This window comes from Carlito syrichta, unplaced genomic scaffold, assembly GCF_000164805.1.
Source record: "Carlito syrichta isolate Samal-C Ts95f unplaced genomic scaffold, Tarsius_syrichta-2.0.1 Scaffold309276, whole genome shotgun sequence".
In the NCBI taxonomy this organism is placed as follows: domain Eukaryota; kingdom Metazoa; phylum Chordata; class Mammalia; order Primates; family Tarsiidae; genus Carlito; species Carlito syrichta.
This window is the reverse complement of record NW_007253372.1, coordinates 2,922,297-2,943,404: the sequence shown is the minus strand read 5'-3', so window position 1 is coordinate 2,943,404 and position 21,108 is coordinate 2,922,297. Positions and strand designations below refer to the sequence as shown.

Below are 21,108 nucleotides of genomic sequence, written 5' to 3'. Positions count from 1 at the left end.
TGCCCAGGCGGGTCTTGAACCTGCGAGCTCAGGCAATCCACTCACCTCGGCCTCCCAAAGTGCTGGGATTACAGGCTGAGCCACCAAGCCCGGCCAGGATTTATTTTGAAGGTAGAATTGACAGGATCTGTTGTTTGGCTGGATATAGAGGCTGGGGTGAGAGAGAAGTAATTATCCCTGGGTTCTGACTTGAGCAACCACATGAATGTAGTGGTGCTTTATACTGAGATATTAAATACTAGATATAGGATGGAGAATAAAACCTATTATGTGAGGGGTCATTTTTGCGACTGGAATTTTGTGATGCATTTAAGACATTCACATGATAATACACTGAGTTAGATGTTGATAGAATTAAATATTGTGAGTGTGGAACAGGAGATGGTGAGTGTTTAATAGATTAGAATCTAATGCTGCAGCTTCTAATTTTAGACTGTTTACTAGTTAAGTGCCATCTTTTAATTTCAGCATCAAGGATATGACAGTTAATGGGTCCCAGTGATACAAGCAATGAAATACAGAGCAGTCTCATTTATACTAGATATTTGGCGACTCGGTTTCCACTAAACATTGTGTTTCTCTTTGTACATAAAACTAAGCTAATTGATTTCATTTCTCTGATGATTAGTGGGACTGAGTGCTTCTTCATGTGTCTTGTTGGCTGCTCATATGTCTTCTTTTGAGAAGTGTCTATTCATGTCTTTTGCTCACTTTTGTTTTTTTTCTTTTGGTACATTTGAGCTCCTTGTTGATCCTGGATGTTAGACCTTTTTTAGATATACAGTTGGCAAATATTTTTCCCATTCTGTGGGCTGTCTCCCCACTCTTTTGATGGTTTCTTTTGCTTTGCAGAAGCTTTTCAGTTTGACGAGGTCCCATATGTCTATCTTAAATCTTAAGGCATGGACATCTGAGATTTTGATCAGGAATTGGTTGCATATTTCAATGTCTGAAACAGTGTCTCCTGAATTTTCTAAGATTCTTATAGTTTGAGGTTTTACATTTAGATCTTTGATCCATTTAGAATTGGTTTTTGTATATGGTGTTAGGTAGGGGTCCTGCTTCAATCTTCTGCATGTGGTCAGTTTTCCCAGCACCATTGAGATACCACTTAACCCCAGTAAGAATGACCATCAATAATAAAACAAAGAACAACAGATGCTGGCAAGGATGCAGAGAAAAGAGAATGCTTCTACGGTGCTGGTAGGAATGCAAGCTAGTACAACCTCTATGGAAAACAATGTGGCAGTTCTTAAAAGAACTAGAAATGGACCTTTCATACTACCCAGCAATCCTACTGGGAATATACCCGGAGGAACTCAAATCATTCTACAAAAAAGATACCTGCACATGCATGTTTATTGCAGCTCTATTCACAATATCAAAAACATGTAACCAACCATGCTGCCCATTGAAACTGGACTGGATTGGCAAAATGTGGTACATATACACAATGGAATATTATGCAGCTATAAAGAAGGACAAACATATGGACTTTGTAGCAACTTGGATGGATTTAAGAGTCTATAATACTCAGTGATCTATCACAGAAACAAAGAACTGAGTACCACATGTTCTCACTTACAAGCAGACCTTGAACACTTACCATAATACTGTAGGAAAGGAATTGGCAGTAGCCAGAAACTGCCGAGGGGTGGGGAGAACATAACATCAATAAGGGTACCTGATCTCAAACCAGGTGAAATGGGGACCGAAGGGAGGCCCAAACTTTACCTGTGCGATGACCACTTATATACCTAATCCTGAATTGTACCCCACATTTAAAAAATAAATAAATTTTTTAAAACTAAGCTATTAAGTCATTTTTTTATTACTATTATTTGCCTGCAGTACATTTTTCAGGAAGGTGAATAAGTTTAGTCTGAATCTATGTGTGTGGCATTTAGGAATCTACAACTCTGTGAGAAAGTTGCTTAAAGCAAATTTGTAGCCTGCATGAGCATTCAATTAAGTTTTACAGTGGAACAAACAAGCATTTTACTATCTATATTACATGATTTAAATCAATCTCTCAGTGTTCTGCTTTCTGTAATTAAAAATAATAGTGGGAGTTTTAAAAGTCTATGCATTTTTGTTTTAATGTAAAGCCATAAAAATAATTTGCTTGGCTTCTGGGGAAAGATTGCTCTTAAAATTACATGATTTAAATTAATAAATAAATTTTGTAATAATTTGGATCATAGCCTCTTACAGTGCTTTGGGTAAACTTGGCAGTGAACATCATGTATAATAAAACTTGGTGAAAACATTTAGACAGTTATTTCATAATACACTACAGTTTATACTAACATAGGTTTGTTGAAAGGAATCCATTAATAACAGAGAATGGTTATATATTCCAGGGTTAATCAGTAACTAGGAATACATTTTTGGAGTGGAGATTTAGTTGATATGTCATTCTGTATTCTGATTAGCAATTGAAAATATTTTTATTTTATTTTAATTTTTTAATTTTATTATAGAGATGTTGGGTACAAGTCAGGATTAACTACACTATTAGGCTTCTTTATGCAGGTGAAGTTTGAACCTTCTGAGGACACTTAGTTTTACAGGCACACAGGTTTAATTTTGTAGTATCCTTTAAAAATAAAGTTTCTTATCATCTCTAGCAAAATCACTGCTTTATCATGTTTTTATTTTATATTTGGTCTGGATTAACAAATTTCAAACAATTTATGCCAACTAAGATACTATCACCTTTTGAAAATATTGACTGGGCATGGTGACTCACGCCTGTAATCCTAGCCCTTTGAGAAGTGGAGGAGAGAGGATTGCCTGAGCCCAGGGCTTTGAGACCAGCCTGGCCAACTTGATGAGAACTCATCTCTACAGTAAATTAAAAAATGAGCCAGGTGTGATGGTGCACGCTTGTAGTTCTAGCTACTTGGAAGGCTGAGGCAGAAGGATTGCCTGAGCGCAGCAGATTGAGCCTACAGTGAGCTGTGAGCATGCCACTGCACTCCAGCCTGAGCGACAGAGTGAGACTCTGACTCAAAAACAAACAAAAAACCCTGTGTAGAGGAAATGCAGACAGACGTCTGTCTTACTCTTGGAGTCATGGCCTATTACTATTTGAATATACTGCATTATCCTCTTCTCTCTTGAAACAGTTGTACCATACATACTCACACACCTACATACACATAGGTATTTGTAACTTATTTTTAAGTGAATTTTTTGTTTTGAAGCCTTTAAAGAACTTCATGGTTCTCTTTAAGAGAACAGAAAACTGTGGATGGGCTTACTTTTCTAATCCCATTTTGTCCGTTAGTTCATCAACTTTCTCTAGATCGGTGTTTCCCATGAGCCCATTGGCATTACCAGGGAACTGATTAGAAATGTACCCTAGAACATGGGTTGAAAACTCTGGGGTGGGACCCAGCAGCCTGTGTTTCAAGCCTTCCAGAGGATCATGGCACTGATGTTTGAGAACTGCTGCTCTGGACCAGGTTTCTCAGCCTCTGCACTGTTAACATTTTGGACTAGATAAGCCTTGGACTCGGCTGCAGGGTGGAGGGCTGTCCCATCATTGTGTGCGGTCTGGCAGCACGCTGCCCCTCCCCACAGTCCACCCACAGTCATGGCAATCAGAAATGTTACCAGGCATTGCCAAATGTCCTCTCAGGGACAGAATCACCCCAGCTGAGAACCAGGACTTTAGAGAGATGTGATTGTAGAACTAAAGAATAACCGGCTTCTCATTTAGAGCAGCACTGACCATTTACATACCTTTAATGCATTCTAGATTTTGTTCTGGATACTTTGCAGTTTACATGAATGATCACTGCCGTCCCAACAGCTGTGCAAGGTGTGATGCAAAGACCAAGGCCTGGGGCCCACCCACTTAGGAAGTTTCTCATCTATTCCAGCAACTCAACCCTGGAGAATTAGCATGTCCAGTTGTCCTAATGGATAGTTTGACTGCATTTGTAACTGTATTCTTTTTTAAATGGATATAAACAAATCAAATAGTTATTTAAACCAGTTACTTCTTCTTTTTTTTTTTTGAGATAGACTGTTATTCTGTCAGCCAGGCTGGAGTGCAGTGGCAAGATCATAGCTCGCTGCAGACTTCACCTCCTATGTTCAAGTGATCCTTCTGCCTCAGCCTCCCAAGTAGCTGGGACTGTAGTTGCATGCCACCATGTCCAGCTAATTTTTTAAACATGTTTTGTAGAGATGGGATCTCGCTATGTTGTCCAGGCTGGTCTCAAACTCCTGGCCTCAAGTGATCTTCCTGCCTCAGCCTCCCAAAGTGCTGGGCTTACAGACATCAACCACCATGCCCATATGTAAACTTATATGTAACATAACCATAATAGTTTCTGGATGATGGTGATTATTTTAATTTTGCTGAGGGGACTGTTATAACAAATGACTCAGTAGTTAGCTGTCATTGCAGTAAGACTAATTTTACTTTTTTTTTTAATTGAGTTGTGGTCTGACTCTATCACCCATGCTAGAGTGCAGTGGCATACAGTTCACTGCAGCCTCGACCGTCTGGGCTCAGGCAATCCTTCTGCCTCAGTCTTCGAGTAACTGGGACTATAGTCATGCACCATCACACCTGGCTAAATTTTTGGTTTTTGTAGAGACAGGTCATGCTATGTTGCCTTGGCTGGAGTTGAACTCCTGGACTCAAGGTGTCTTCTTGCCTCGGCCTCCCAAAGTGCTGGACTACAGTCATGCGCCACTGTGCCATGTCCTTCAGCTACATGTTTGCGTAGCTTGTGTTCCGTGTGTTTTCCTTTTACTTCCCTTGGTGTCTTCCAGTCTCCTCTCCAGGTTGCTTGCGCTAGTTCTGCATAATCATCGCCGCTCTCCTCTCCCTTTCTCTCTCCTCATTTAAGCTTTACCTAGTCTCTCGTTCGTTCATCATCTTGCTAGGGTCTGGATGGCCAGATATACACTTTAGTTCAGCAATCAGTAACTCACGGCAGTTCATGTGTTACCTATTCCCAGGTGTCATTTGCTTTTAATCAAAGGCCCAGAAATTATTTGTGTTGATAATTTCGGAACTTCAAGCCCCACACCCAACCTGTGTTTGTTCCCTCTCTGCCTGTGTAGACCAGTCCTGATAGCTGGCTGTGGTGATAATGTGGCTGTCAGAAAGCAGTATATTAATATCGTTTCCTGAACCAAATGTCAGTATGGTTCAGCGGTGCTCGTTTCTGGTTATTCATTACATACTTTGTCTCTTTTACTACTTTAGAAACTATAGAAGGTTCAGAAAGTCTGTTATGTGAAAATCACATTTAAATATTGTGAAACTATCTGAGCCAGTGTTTTAATTAGCAGAGGATCGCAAGATTTTTACACAAAGACTAGAAAAGATAAACAGCCAGCAAAAAAAGCGTGCAGAATAAACAAATTTGTTCATCTGAGGTGCAGCATGTTTAGTCAAGTCCTGACAGTTATCCTCAGGGTGCCTTTCTGCTTAAGAAGCATTTCTTCCCACAGGTTCCTTGAGGTCCAGACTATCCTTGAGTTCCTAGAGTGCTTTCACGTTTAGCTTATTTCCATCTTTCCCATTTTAGAATGATATAAAAATATCCCAAACAGTGCTTCTCATTGGAGTTAGTTTTTATAATAATTCTAATTGTGGTTACCTTTCAAATTATAAGCCACACTCATAATGTCAGGATTTTGTGGCTGCTCTTAAACTATCTTCTTGTTTTTGTTAATGTATTCCTTAGATTTTGTTCTACAGATATTAACTTGCATCTACTTTTCATGTATTTTAAAGTTATTTTATATAAGATTTTAAACCCTATAAATGTATCTTTTACATATATTTTCTTTTTTATTTCAAAGAGGTCATGAAAACATTTCTACATATTTTTTGAAAGCTAAGAAGCATTGAAATTTGTCCACCTAGGAACATATGGGAGGAACAGCAAGAGAGAAGACAGTGAATGGAAATATGGGAGTGGGAAAGAAGGGAGACTGCTTCCTAGGCGTGTTAAGTTGAAGGGGAAAGACTTCCTAATTACAGCAGAGCTGATTCTCACTCGTGTTTTTATCATCATTTATTTTCAGATGTTAGTACTCAAAAGAATGTAGTGTGGAGTTCAGATACTTGAGTTATAAATGAATAATTTGAGAAACACTGGTAGGAGCATTTCAAATCTTAATTTTATTCTTATTTTTATTTTTAGGATTCTTGGAAATCCTGTTTGAATTTTTGTGCCTTACAGGATACATTATATTACATATCACTAAAAATTACCAAAGGCATTAGAAACAAGAATATTTAGTCCAAAGTAAGCTCATTATAGGAACTGATAAGTATAATTTATATAGTTCTAGGTGAACCATATTATTTTTTGAGCTGTGTATATGGTTTCAGGAACCAATTTTGTTTTGCAGTGAATGAGTTGTTATAGCAATTTTGTAGAAAATACCACCTGAACAATCCTAGTAGCTAAAAATTGAACTATGATTGAATTTTCCAATTTCACTCATCGTTCTTTTAAAGAGCAATTCCTAATTGAATAACGTTTTCAGTCAATTATCACAATGCATTTTCTGTGTAGTCATTGAAGAATTAGGTCTTAATAAACATGTTGAAACAAGTAATATTTATTCCTGTAGCAGCAGCTCTGCTAGCTGTTCTGTTTTGTCATCTCTAAATACTACGGGAGGTAAGATTTGTTGAATTACAATACCAGATACTAGGGTTTTCAAAGCATAGTATCCTAGAATTTTTGATAATATGCACATGCCATTCATTAAGTTTCCCTGCTAATCATGAGTCGTCATTAAACTGACTGAATATTGTTACCAAACAAGTTTAGTAAGTATATGTAAGTATAGAAATGTAACTCAACACTTTCTGTGGTGTGGTGGTACCCACTAGCAGCTGCTAACCTGTTCAGTTGGGCATATCTTAACCTGTTCTGAGCTGCAGTTTTCTCCTCTCTAAAATGAAGAGAGCTGCATCAGTAATTTATGTGAAAATTAAACAATATAAAACACTAGGGTTTTAAAAGGACTTACTGCTGTGCTGGTATCTATGCTGACAAAGTTGATCACACTCTGTTCTCACAGTCATGAGAACCCACAACTTATCCCTACTTCTTACTCTGGCATTACTTTAGTGTTGTCTTGTTTAAGACCGCTTTTTAGTAGCCTAAACTTCTGACTTGCTTTTTACTTAAGTATCTATTGCTAGGTTATCTCTGCCATTTGAGGAGATGGGATGTGTGGTTGGGGAGGGCTTGAGCTGTCACGAACTACTAGCGCAAAATGAAGGGCTGATCAGATGTATTGAAATTGTGACAATTTTTTTTTAATCTATAGTTTTTGAAATTCTGATAATTTTATGTGTCAATTTTGCTTCCTCAACTACATATTAAGTGAAGGAAAGAACCTGTTGCATATTGTTTTTGTTTTTTAATTCTCTACAGCTTCTGGTATTCAATTGGGTGCATCATTAGGGCAAGTAGTTTGATACATTTCACTCTACACAATCCCTACAAAATAAAACTTGTTTGAGCACACTATTCTATCTACTGTTTTAATTAAACTCCAGATTTGTAAGAACTATTTGCAAACTGGAAACTTCTTTAAAGGAGTGTTTTCCAGGTAGCCACCATGCACAGATTAGTTGGATTAGAAATAGAATGGAATTTATCTTGAGCTTCTTAGACTTATTAAACTCTGATATCATAGGCCTGGAAGCTTTCACATGCATCTCAGTAATTCCTCATTAGGTTTACATAAATATTATCAACTTTGCAAATGAGGAAATGTGTTCACAGGACTGCCAAGAGGTGGGACTAGAATTTGAACCTAGATCTTAGATTCTAAAGTGAATGTACAGTCATGTACTGCATAATGTTTCAGTCAACAATGGATTACATATACAACGGTGGTCCATAAGATCATAATGGACCTGAAAATTCCTGTTGCCTATAGACCCTGTCCTGTTCCCTTGTGACATTATAACACAATGCATGACTCCCGTGTTTGTGGTGATGCTGGTATAAACAAACTCACTGTGCTGCCTGTTGGGTAAAAGTCTAGTATATAATTATGTACAGCACTTAATACTTGATAATAAATGGCTATGTTACTGGTTTATTTACTGTACTTTTTTATCATTATTTTAGAGTGTACTTCTACTTACTAAAAAAAAAAAAAGCTACCTGTAAAACTACTTCAGGCAGGTCCTTCAGGAGATGTTGCAGAAGAAGGTGTTGTTACCATAGATGATGGCTCTGTGTGTGTGTTATTGTCCCCAAAGACCTTTCAGTGGGATAAGATGTAGCGGGGAAGACAGAGATATTGATGATCCTGATTCTGTGTCAGCCTAGGCTCATGTGTGTCTTAGTTCATCTTCGTTTTTAACAAAAATACTTAAGAAGTTAAAGAAAAAAGTATGTGGAATAAGGATATAAAGAAAATATTTTTGTACAGCTATACATTTTTGTGTTTTAAGCTGTGTTATTACAAAAGAGTTAAAATGTTTATAAAGTAGAAAAGTTACAGTAGACTAAGGATAGTTTTTCATTGAAAAAATAAGATTTTAAAAATAAATTTCGTGTGACCTAAATGTATAGTGTGTACAGAATCTACAGTGATGTCTTTGACCTTAGCGTTCATGTATCACTTCACTCACTCATCACTTACTCAGGGCCAGTCCTGCAAGCTCCTTTCGTGGGAAGTGCCCTGTACTGGGTACCCTTTTAAAATCCTTTCTCCAGCCTGGGCAACTTGGCAAGACCTCGTCTCTACAATATCTCAAAAAATTAGCCGGGCATGGTAGTACATGCCTGTAGTTCCAGCTACTTGGAGGCTGAAGTAGAAGGATCACCTGAGCCCAGCAGGTTGAGGCTGCGGTGGCCGTGAGCTTGCCACTGCTCCAGCCTGAGCAATAGAGTGAGACTACAACTCAGACATAAATAAAAATTAAATCTTTTTAATGGTATTTTTACTGTGCCTTTTCTATATTTAGATACACGGATACTTAACCGTTGTGTTACAGTTGCCTACAGTGTTCAGTATTGATTTTTACCTGCCGTAGAGGTTTAAGCCTAGGAGCAGTGGCCGTACCATGCCACCTAGGTGAAGTGTAGTGGGCTATCCCACCTTGGTTTGTGTAAGTTCACCCCAGGATGTTCCCACAGTGGCAGAATTGCCCAACTACGCATTTCTCAGAGCGAATCCTTGTCGTTAATCAATTCATGGCTGTGTTTGCCATTCCATCTGGAGGTTGTTAACTTTGGCTACATATTAGAGTCATCTGGGGAGCTTTCAAAACGTACAGATGCCACAGAATCAAGTAAATGGTCTAGAGTGGGTCCCGCACACGGTTTTTAAAAGTGAGTCAGGTGATCCTGGTGAGCTAACGTTGAGAAAGGCTGTATTGTATGCTGCAAGCAGTGACCATTGGGACTACCTTCTGTTTGAAAGCTGCTGTTTGTCAGTGGGCAGTCACTAATAGTGTTTTCTCCTTTATGTTTTCTCACCAGAACCATCAAGGATTTGTGTTAGAATAAAGAGACAATCGCCTGCATAATACACATTACAAAGATTAGGTAAACATAATTGGGTAGCATTTTCTTTGTAGGTCTTTCACAAATTTTAATAGGTTTTTGTGATTATGAAGTGCCTTCTGAATGAAGTGAAAGTGAATATGATTGCTTGTTAAATTTGTTTCTAGCCCTCTGAGTGTAGGAAAGGGATAAACTAATTTAGACTAAAAGATTTTCTCAATTTACAGTAGTTTCTAAAAGTAATAAAGTAGATTATAGGTTATAAGTCTATAGATGACTCAAACAGGAATACATTTAGGTAATTAGTCCTGGTGTACTGTTGTGCTACAGCTCTTGTCTCTTTTTGACAAACGAACTACTTCACAAATTGTCTTTTGCATTAAGGGGAGGTAGGAATGTAATTGAAGATCATTCTTCCTTTTAAAAAATTGTAATATGAAGCATGGTGGCTCACATCTGTAATCCCAGACTTTAGGAGGCAGAGGTGAGAGAATTGCCTGTACCCATGGGTTCGAGATCAGCCTGGGCAGCATGACTAGACATTGTCTCTACAACAAATCACAAAATTAGCCAGGTATGGTAGCGCACGCTTATAGTTCCAACTACATGGAAGGCTAAGGTAGAAGGAGCTTCTGAACCCAGCAGGTCAAGTCTGCAGTGACTGTGAGTGTGCCACGGCACTCCAGCCTGAGCAACAAAGTGAGACTTCTATTAAAAAAAAAATTTTTTTTTTAAATTTTATTTTAAACAGCCCAAATTTTATTTTACAAAACAATGCCAGCTACTAGAAGATACTTAGGAAACCTTAGCTAAACCACATAAACACAAACCAGGCCTATATAAGTACAGGAAAATCTAAACGTGCTTTAGAACTAAAAAAAAAAAAAAAAAGTAAGTTGTATGTCCTGAGGGCATACCATTTAAAAAAATTTTAACATGAGCACATAAAATAACAGAATAATTTGGTTATTTTACCTCATGATATTTTAAAATTTTGGATCTTTTTTTTGTTGTTACCCACTTTAAAAGTAAATCTGAAATAAATTCGTAACTGAATCCCGACTACTTAAAAATAAAGGAGTTGGCCAGGCGCAGTGGCTCAAGCCTATAATCCCAGCACTTTGGGAGGCCGAGATAAGAGGATTGCCTGAGCCCACGAGTTTGAGAACAGCTTGAGCAACTTGGCAAGAACTCATCTCTACAATAAACCAAAAAATTAGCCGGGCGTGGTAGCACACTTCTGTAGTTCTGCCTACTTGTAAGACTGAGGTGGAAGGATCACCTGAGCCTAGCAGGTTGATGCTGGGGTGGCCATGAGCGTGCCACTGCCCTCCAGCCTGGGCAACGGAGTGAGACTCCAACTCAAAAAATAAATAAAAATAAAGGCAGTTACTGGGATTGACTCTTGGAATACATTCAAAGATGTTGTAACTTGCAGTTATGGTTTATTTGCTGCTGATACTGAAATTAAAATTTACAATCTGCTTTCACTTAGTCACGTTAGTTTTCTTGAAATTTCCAGCAGTAGTTTTTAACCACTTCCAAAGTTTTCATAGGTGACTAGTTATTACTGTCTGTTTATAGACTCATGCTGTAATAAGGTGTAACAATTGTGAGCCTCTCATCTTCCAGATTAACAAGAAACCTCTTTTCCACCATCATGCTTCTCTATTCTGATATTTTAAGACATGTTAGGAGAAGGATTGGGAGGGAATGATTATCCAGTCTTCAGGGAAGTCGAAGTGGAGCTTGGACTTGCCTGCTGAGACTGGAGGAGGCTCCTCCAGTCTAGGGGTTCTTGGACCACCATTCCTGTTCCCTCCACCGTTACATGGCATGGCTGGAGATGAGTGCAGGTGAAAATGATAGAAGGTAAATGGCAACTAAATTGAATTGAGCCGACAGAGTGAGAAGATAGAACCTTATATGGAGTTGAAAGGGTTGGAGTAAGCAATAAGGGACATGAGAGTGCTTGATGTTGTACGTGTTGCAGCTGGATTGTGTTTGAGCTTCCATTCTCCCCACCATGGCAAGCCAAGGTCACTCAGTTGCATAACTCCAGCAGGCCACATTCACATGGAATTGGACGTGAGTGGCGCAGACTCCCTGCCCCTGAGCCAGACTGAGCATTTCAGCAGTCCTGTGATGACGGGTTTTGGCAGGGCCTTTTTTCCCTACTGGTCCTGACACTTTTTACTTTGTAGAATCTCTAAGGGTCTTCTGTTGTTGAATCTAAAGCCTAAAGGATAATGATAACAGCAACACTTAAGTAGCAATTAGTTTGTATTGGGCACAGTAAGCATCTTGCTCAAACTCACACAGTTATTAAATGACAGAGCTGGGAAACAGACCCAGGCAGTATGGCTCCAGAGTGTCTGCCTTCTCACCACGCCGTGCTATGCTTGTGAGTCCTTGTTTTGGTTGTCACCGTTGCCTAACGTGGTCATTTATTTAATTATTTTGTCACTAACAAACATTCATTGAGTGTGTACTTTGTGCACTGAGCTTTCTTAGAGTCAAAGATAAGGAAGACAAAGTCCATGCCCTTGTGCAATTATGTTTCAGTTGCGGGAAAGAGACAGTACATAATTAAACAGGTAAATAGGGTAATTTGAAATAATAAGTGTTTAGAAGAAAATAGTGATGGTAAAGGGAGTGATTGGAGAGCATGGCTACTTTAGGATTATGACGGAGGTGACATTGTACTGAGACTTGAATGATGAGAAGGAAGCAGCTATGTAAAGAGATTTAAAAGGTAATGATTCCAGGCAGCTAAAACTGTGAGATGGGAATAAGCTTAGCATTTTCTAGGGGCAGAAAAGAAAAATCATGTGCCTTGGAGCTTAGTAAGAGAGCAAGGTAGAAATAGTAAGTTAGGCAGTGTGATCTCAGGAATGCAGGAGTGACAGTGGTCCGTGTGGGTGGTAGGGGCCGGGACGCATGCTTCTGGGGGAAGAGGGATTTTATTACTAGCATTATTTATGGTTGCCTACGTGCAGAGTTCAGGTAGGGAGCAGTCTGCCCCAGTTACAATAAGGGGTGCAGTAGGTTGCATTTTTTATTTAAAATGATTCTAGTTCTTAAAGTAATCATGTTGTTGAAGTGCATCAGAAAGCTTTATGGCCCATTAGAGAAATGTTTGAAAATGTGTCATTGATGATGTGATTTATTTTTAAAAGAACATTCTGGATGCTGTGTGGAGGGGGAATAAACGTGGAAGGACAGGAGCCAAGTAGGAGGCTGTTGAGGGTTCAAATGAAAAATGATGGTGACTCAGATGAGAGTGGTCAGTAGTGAACACACAGAGAGGGAATTGCGTTCCAAATACATATTGATTACTGGTCTTGGTGCCACTTATTTTGTAGAGCAGAGGAGTAAATGTCTTCTTTCAGTCTGTTCTTAGGGACAGTCTAGGTCAACATCAACCTGGGGTTCAGGTTTTTATTGCTCTTGTGATTCACTCAAACCACAGATTTCCCTAGGCACATTCTCCTGGCAAGATGTGTGTTGATATACAGGATCACAGATTTGCCTTCTCCAGGACTGGCCCCTTTCAGCCTTGATATAGGGGCCAGCTCACGGGTCCTGCCTACTTCTGTGTTCATGATGACTTTTGGGGGGCCTTGAAGTCTTTTCAAGGCTACTCTGCTTTGGTTAGGACCTCCCCGTCAGCTGCGTTGCAATAACTTGAACCCTCAAGCAGTGGAGCCCAAGTCCTTTCTGGTTCCTGTGTAAGCATGTGGGTGTAGTTATGCCGAGCAGCATCCAAGTCTTGACAGATTTGATGAGAGGAGAATGCTTGCTGCCCCTAGTTCAGCCCAAGTACCCTGTTCACATAGGATTTTCCCAATTTGACCTGACTCAGAAGACAAATGAGTTTGAAGATACAGCACCGATTTGCCACCTGCTTTTGGCATCCTACCAGTAATTATTGTTTGTTCTCTTTTTTCCCCTCCTGTTTAACGTATTATTTATGAAGAAATTAATTCAGCTGGGTCTATATTTGGCTATGTGTTCTTTTACATATCTTGAAAGCCTCTGGTGAAAACACTGCATAGATGACATGGCCACTTGTAGTACTGATTTGAATAGTACTGTTGATAGGTGGAACATTTTGTGAAGAGTGATTTCCCTTCAGGAGTGACTGTCAGCCATTTGATTTTCTCTTCAAAGAAAGGCTGAGAATCTGTCTTATATGCACTGTCACCATCTGACATTTACTTGGAGTGCTACAACACTGTTCTCTTTGGCATCACAGTTGTTATGAACTGACAGGGGATGAGTGCACGTGGAGATCACTCTTTACTTTCTAGGTGGATGGTCACAGCCAGCCTGAGTCATGATCCCTGTGGTCTCCTTGCATGTCCTCCATGTCACCTGTGGGGGATAGTTGGCATTTTTTTTTTAGTTGGAGTTTCACTGTCACCCAGGCTGGAGAGCAGTGACATGCTCACGGCCACCATAGCGTCGACTTGCTGGGCTTCAGGCGATCCTTCCACCTAAGCCTTCCAAATAGCCCAGCGATACTATGCCCAGCCAATTTTTAAATTTATTGTAGCGATGAGGTCTCGCCAAGTTGCTCAGGCTGGTCTCAAATCCTGGACTCAGACAGTCCTCTCACCTTTGGCCTCCCAAATTGCTGGGATTATAGGTGTGAGCCACCACACCCAGCCTAGACATGTTATTTATGGCATAAGAGTATTAAAAATTATTTTGCCTTGAGTTCTTATCTTCTGTAAAGCTTAAGTGGAAAAATAGATACATTTCCTTTAAAGTTGCCACTTTTCCTGCTATTTTTCCATTTGAGGAACAAAGAATACAGCTTGCTGTAAGCAGCTTGATGTATTATGCATCTTAGCGAGATCTGAAATTTAAAAAAATTTTTGACCGGTCTTAGTGGCTCACGCCTATAATCCCAGCACTTTGGGAGGCCAAGGTGAGAGGATTGCCTCAGCCCATGGGTTTGAGACCAGCCTGGGCAACTTGCCAAGACTTCATCTCTTAAATAAACCAACAAACAAACAAATAAATAAATAAATAAAAATTAACTGAGCATGGTTACACATGCCTGTGGTTCCAGCTACTTGAAAGACTGGGGCAGAAGGATCAATCACCTGAGCCCAGCAGGCCGAGGCCATGGTGGCTGAGTGTGCCACTTGCACTCCAGCCTGGGCGATAGAGTAAGACTCCAACTCAAGAAACAAACCAAAAAAAACCATTTTTTCCAGATGTCTTTAAAAATTCCAAGACCCACTGTAAAAGCTTAATTCAGCAGAGAGTGAGAAAAAATTGGTAGCCACCAGGATTTTGAGGAATTCTTTTTAAAATTTCTTTTTAAAAAACTGATGGGATGTTTCTGTGAAACAGACGGTTTTATTTGGCAGCTGTCTTAAGCAAATGTTAAGTTTTCGAAAAAGAAGCCAACTTGCCAGCCGTGTTGCTAACAACTCTGGCAAGAAGTCTGTATGTTACCTTCCTTTCTCCCAGTGTGAATAAGCTAATAAGTGACTGCTCATTCTTTAGTTTTATTTTAGTGTTAGAACCTAACAGACTTGGATGTCATTGAAGTTGTTATACGTTTATCTACAATTGTAGTTTAAAAAATGAACAACCAAAGACCATTATGCTTTTGTTACTTGTACTGTTCTTGATGACTGATAAAACAGATAACTTATTTGATGACTCAATTATAACTAATAGCATAGCTCCAATATTTACACTGTTTCTCAGAATCAGGTCAGTGTCTTCTTGGTTCATTGATGCTTAGGAAGATAGTAAAACATCCTTCCTTCAATTTCATTTTAATGACTGACTGGAATGTAGGAGGTACTGATATTACAGAATGCTACGTGTGAAAGACATTTGGTTATCATTCAATCTCAGCACTGATTTTCTTTTACTTTCCTTTATTTGTATCTTTCTTGTTAATAACTTTGACTTATAAGAGTTAGTTTATTCTTAGAGTGTTTTTAGTTATTCCTGTGAATTTACCTTTTTAATAAGAATGTAGCATTTTTATAAGAAAATTTTAAATGAATATTAATTAATCAGATCTTCTATTTTATCTTTCTTCTGTTTAAACATAGTTGTATCTGTCTGGGTCCAGTCAGGAGATAGAAACCACACAGTGGGTTAAACAGGGTAAGTTTTATATAAGAAACTATTAAACTCTGATAAAAGGATGACTCTAAGATACAAGAAAACTGTGTACTGGGAGTGCCAAAAATATGTATACACATTTTAAGGACCATTAAGAGATGTTTGCCATAATCAGAAGTGTCTGGATGTTGATGGTTATCACTTTGAGCACCTCTTGTAATTACAGAAGACAAATGTGACATATTCATCTTATTGAGTATTACAATTTTAATACAGTGTGTTCCTTTCTTAAAATGTGTATGCATTTTTTTGGCACCCTCTGTATGGTACCCTAGGGCTGGGGAACAAAGCCAAGCTTGTCAGGAGCCCCTTCCTGCAAGCATGGGGTTCATATCTCATTGAAGAAAGTATATTCAGCTCACTCACTCAGTAGAAAAGTTCACTGTTTTGCCAGGTCAGAGTTGGTCTGTAGTGCTTGGGCAGTCAGGACAATCTGGAGTGCAGGTGATCAGTGACAGTTGGTATGGGTATGCAGATGCAGCAGTGACCGTGTCGGAAACCACAGACAAGCAGCCCACACGGGCCCCCAGAGGAACTGAGGTGGTGATAAGGGCAACAATGGCCTTTGGTTTGCCTGTGCAGCCAGGGAGGCCTTCTGTGTGGGTTGAGAGGGCAGGTCACCACCGGGCCGAAGCTATAAGGCTACTGAGAGATTGTGCATCTGGGCGTGTAGCTGCAGTGAGCACCCTATCCCCATGCACTGCTCTCCCACACAGCAGTTGAAATTGCTGAAGGGCTCTTTGTCCTGCAGTCTCTCTTCAGCACTCTCTGCAGAGAAATCTTAATGCGGTTGACAAAGGAGAGATGCTTAAAGGGTTTGTGTCCATATGGTAACGCATATATTGAGGGGTGAGTTTGGGGCTGAGAGTCATTAAGTTGATAGCTATGCAATAATTTTTCTTTTTCCAGTTACTTTTATGAAAAGTTCCCTGTGTAGTGTTCTATTATATTCTTTCTTGGACTGGAGCACGTGTTAAGCTTGCATCATGCTAGTGCTTGGCATTGAATAATGAGGCAGTGAGTCAATTTTAAGTGTGTGTGAAGCATCATTGTATTTGGCTGTCACATTCTTACTTGACACTTGAAGGTAGAAAGATACTTTTTTAAAGCATTGAAGGAATAATTTCTTCATAGTTGAAAGGACAATGTCCAAGTTGCTACTCTTGGCATTATTGCAAAGTTTTGTGGCGGCCACTGTTGAAACAGTTGTAGACTTTGAATTAGAAGACCGAGATTCTGGTCTTGGTTCTTTTTTTTTTTTCCCCAGAGTCTCACTCTATGTCCCAGGCTGGAGTACAGTGGCACACTCACAGCCACCACAGCCTCGACCTGCTGGGCTTAGGTGATCCTTCCACCTCAGCCTTCTAAGCAGCTGGAAGCACAGGTGTGTGCCACCAAGCCCAGCTAATTTTTTGACTTATTGTCGAGATGAGGTCTCACCATGTTTCCCAGACTGGTCTCGAACCCGTGGGCTCAGGTAGTCCTCTCACTTCCGCCTTGTTCTTGGTTCTTAACTAAACATGTGACAATCTGGGCCTCAGAGATCATCTGTGAATCGTACTGGGTTCAAAATTCCCTACCCCACAGATTGGAATTGATAAGGGTAGGTAAGGCCTAAAGTCTGTCACAGTTTTCTAGGACAAGTATAGGAAGAAGCAACTAAATTTTTAAAAATATGGTTATGATGGTTTAAGCAGAATGGGGAGATAGTAGATAGTACTGAGACAAGTCTAGTAGTAGAGGATGTGCTTTTAATAGCAAGCTGAACTAAAATTCTGGGTCTACTTACCTGCTTTACAGAGATTTGATTTTGATGAAAAATTCTGAGTATAATAACTTTTTTATTATAAGGTAGAATTATGATTGGGTTAAAAAGGACTTGCATAAAAAATAGTGTACAGAATGAGAGGAAATATTTGTAAATCACATCAAGGAATTATATCCAGATACTTAAAGAACTCTTACGACTCAACAGTAAAAAGACAACCCAGTTTTAAATTTGATAGACATTTGTCCAAAGAAGATGTACAAATGGCCAGTAAGCACATGAGATGTTCAGCATAATGAGTCATTAGGGGAATGCAAATCAAAACCATGGTGGGATACCACTCCATGCCTGCTAGAATGATTGTAATTAAAGAGACCAACAGTAGCAGCTGTCGGCAAGGATGTGGACAAATTGGAACCCTGCACAATGCTGGTGGAAATGGAAAGTAGTATAGTCGCTTTGGAAAACAGTTGGGCAGTTTCTCACAGCATAGTTACCAAATATCAGTTAAACAGTTACAGTTACCTTATGACCCTGCAATTCCACTCCTAGGTATATATCCCAACAGAATTGAAACATATCCACACAAAAATCTGTACACAATGTTCAGAGTAGCATTGTTCCTAATAGTCAAAAAGTAGAAACAGCTTAAATGTCTGTCAGCTTATGGGTAACCAAAATCTGATAACTCCATGTGACGGAATGTTATTCAGCCATAAAAACAAATGAAGTTCTAATATATACTACAAGGTGAATGAACCTTGAAATTATTGTGCCAAATGAAAAAAAATGCAAAGGATGACCTATTGTATGATTCTATTTATATGAAATGTCCAGAATCAGCAAACCATAGCAATAGAAAGTACGTTAGTGATTTCCAAGGCATAAGGAAGGGGTGAATGGGAGTGATGGATAGTAGTTACAGGTTTCTCTTTGGGATGATGAAAATGTTTTGAACTCTGAATATACTAAAAACCACTGAATTGTATACTTTAAAAGGGCATATTTTATAATATGCAAATTATGTCACAATAAAGTTGGGTTTTTTAATTGAACCTGAAAAATTTAAAACGGAGTCTAATGAGTCTAAGATGAAGCTGCAATGAACAGTTCATAAATGTCAGTTCCATATTTCTTTCAAAGTCTTTCCTATAATTTTGTCTTTTTGGTGTTTAATGTTTACTTTACTCAATGTTTTGAATTTGTTCCGGTTGATGTTTTAGGTTACTTGAAGCTGTACTTTATAGTTTATTTTTGTTGTTGTTTTTTGTTGGTTTGTTTTTGTTTTTGTTTGGGTTTTTTTGAGTTGGGAGTCTCACTCTGTCGCCCAGACTGGAGTGCAGTGGCTGCTCCCAGCCACTGCAGCCTCGACCTGCTGGGCTCCGGTGAGCCTTCCACCTCAACCTTCCGAGTAGCCGGAATTACAGGCGCGTGCTACCACGCCTGGCTAATTTTTTGATTTATTGTAGAGATGCGGTCTCGCCTGCCCAGGCGGGTCTCGAACCCGCGGGCTTAAGCAATCCACTCATCTCAGCCTCCCAAATGCGCAGGATTACAGGCTGAGCCACCGAGCCCGGCTTATAGTTTAGCAGTAGGGATAGGACCAGGAGAGTTAAGACATCTGTTCCCTACCTGGTGTTTCTTGTCTTAGTAATACAATTAGCCATATATCTGTTTAGGGTTGTTCTTATGAGAAGAAATGCCTATGTGAATATCTAGAAAGAGGAAGCAATAATATAGAAAAAATAATTTTATATCTTAATTTATGGTTAGTTATGGAAAGATAAGTTTCAGAAAAAATAATATGAGGAGGAACCTAAAAAACCCAGAATTTATTTATAAAAACTTGTGTTCTTACATTTTTAAACTTCAGTAATCTTCCAAGTACTCTCCATTTGATGTAATATACCTATTAAGATGCTTTTCCACTGCTCAGAATAGTTTTGAACATGTTAATTTTGATGCCTTTTAGTGTTTCTAACATTTTTTGTTTCACCTTTTCCGCATTGGCAAAATATTTCCCTTTAAGGACTTGTTTCATTTGAGGAAACAAAAAAAAGTTGCTTGGGGTGAGATCAGCTGAGTAGAGATGGTGGGACACAGGGGTCATGTCATCTTTTGGTGAAAAAATGCTGACCACTCAGCACATTGTGGGCAAGTCTATTCATGAATCACCCATCATGAAATGCGCAAACGCGCTGAAATAATAGCCAAAAAAAAAAAATTCACTGAAGCCAAATGAAGCCTCTCACAACAATGCTAGCTGGTTCCTAGAACACTTACCTTGTGTGAGGAGCTTGTACTGCAAAGGGCCTGCCCTCCAAAAGATAATTCTGGTTTTATGGGGACCCTCCTTTGTATATAAATATTGTCCTTTCAGAAACATCTTGGAGGATGTTTAAAACTTCATCTCTTAATGTCAGATGTTCCATTATAGTATTGTTCATTTTTAATAACATAATTTTTATTATTACAGACAGATTTGACCAGTTTTGGGCCATCAATCGGAAACTCATGGAATATCCTGCAGAAGAAAATGGATTTCGTTATATTCCCTTTAGAATATATCAGGTAGGAAATAACATTTTTAAAAACATCCATTTGTGAAAGCTTCAGGCATCTTACTTCTTGAAACACTCTAATCCAAAATGCTTAAGTTTGCATAGTTACTGAATAGCATTTATTAGGGTTTTCAGGTTTGTATCTTTCAGTGGTAAACAAGTCAGAGACTGAATTGAAATATTTGACTCATATAGAGATGATAGTCATTATTTGTAGATTTCATGTTGGCAGATTAACCTGCTTGCTACAATTTATTTGTAGCCCAAAGTTGATACCATCAGAGTGGTTATTCACTTTTCACCAGCTGAGATTGAGCAACATGACGCTTTGCCTTCTTATTTCAGCGATCATTCTGTAAACAAGAGGTCTTTTCACAGTCTTTTAGTGCCAGGTTTTTCACATTCTTGTGCTTTTTGTTGGAGATTTTGCTGTTTAAAATGGTTCGCAAATGTAGTGCTGAAGTGCTTTTTCAAACAGAAGCATATAAAACGAGGTCATGTATTGATCAGTTGATGAACACATTGTGACCAAGGCTCATGGTAACATAACGCTCTACTTGCCCTAGGAGCAGTGGTTCAGTGTTTGCTAATTCAGTGTGTGTGGTAACTTCATATGATAACTACTGCATATAATAAGAATTGACTATATCTGCTTGTTTTAGATGGTGAGTCCTCACTGTTGTACAGCAAAGTAGACTGTAGATATTCAAGTCTGTCTGTACATGTTTGACATTTAGCAAATATTAAATATCTTTTGATGAATGATATTCCAGGAAGCAAGTTACCTACTATCATGAAAAAAGCATTTAAGAGCCGGAGTTGGAAACAGTTTCACAGGCACAGACTCTAATCTAGTAGGACTACCATTCACGCTCAGAGAGGTTTTGTTAGAACTTCTTTTGTAGCCATTTTCAGTATCCTACAGTCTTTATGAGTAATTACTTTTATAAGTTATTTTAAAATCTTTTATAGAGCTGTTGCATAACTGTGTGTTCAAAGAGGAAAACAGCAACTGAAAATAAGCAAATAAAAATCTTGCCGGGCTCGGTGGCTCAGCCTGTAATCCCGCGCCTTTGGGAGGCTGAGGTGAGTGGATTGC

The 21,108-nt window shown here is 39.0% G+C and overlaps 1 protein-coding gene across 2 annotated transcripts in view; it reads left to right on the top strand.

Moving 5' to 3' along the window:
* The window catches only part of ATG5 (autophagy related 5), a 138,026-nt gene that overhangs the window by 62,074 nt on the left and 54,844 nt on the right, over window positions 1-21,108 (top strand). For both annotated transcript variants that reach the window (XM_008067062.2, XM_021717088.1), the window contains one exon: window positions 19,925-20,019. In XM_008067062.2, coding sequence (XP_008065253.1) covers window positions 19,925-20,019 — 95 coding nt within the window. The remainder of the gene's footprint in view (window positions 1-19,924; window positions 20,020-21,108) is intronic.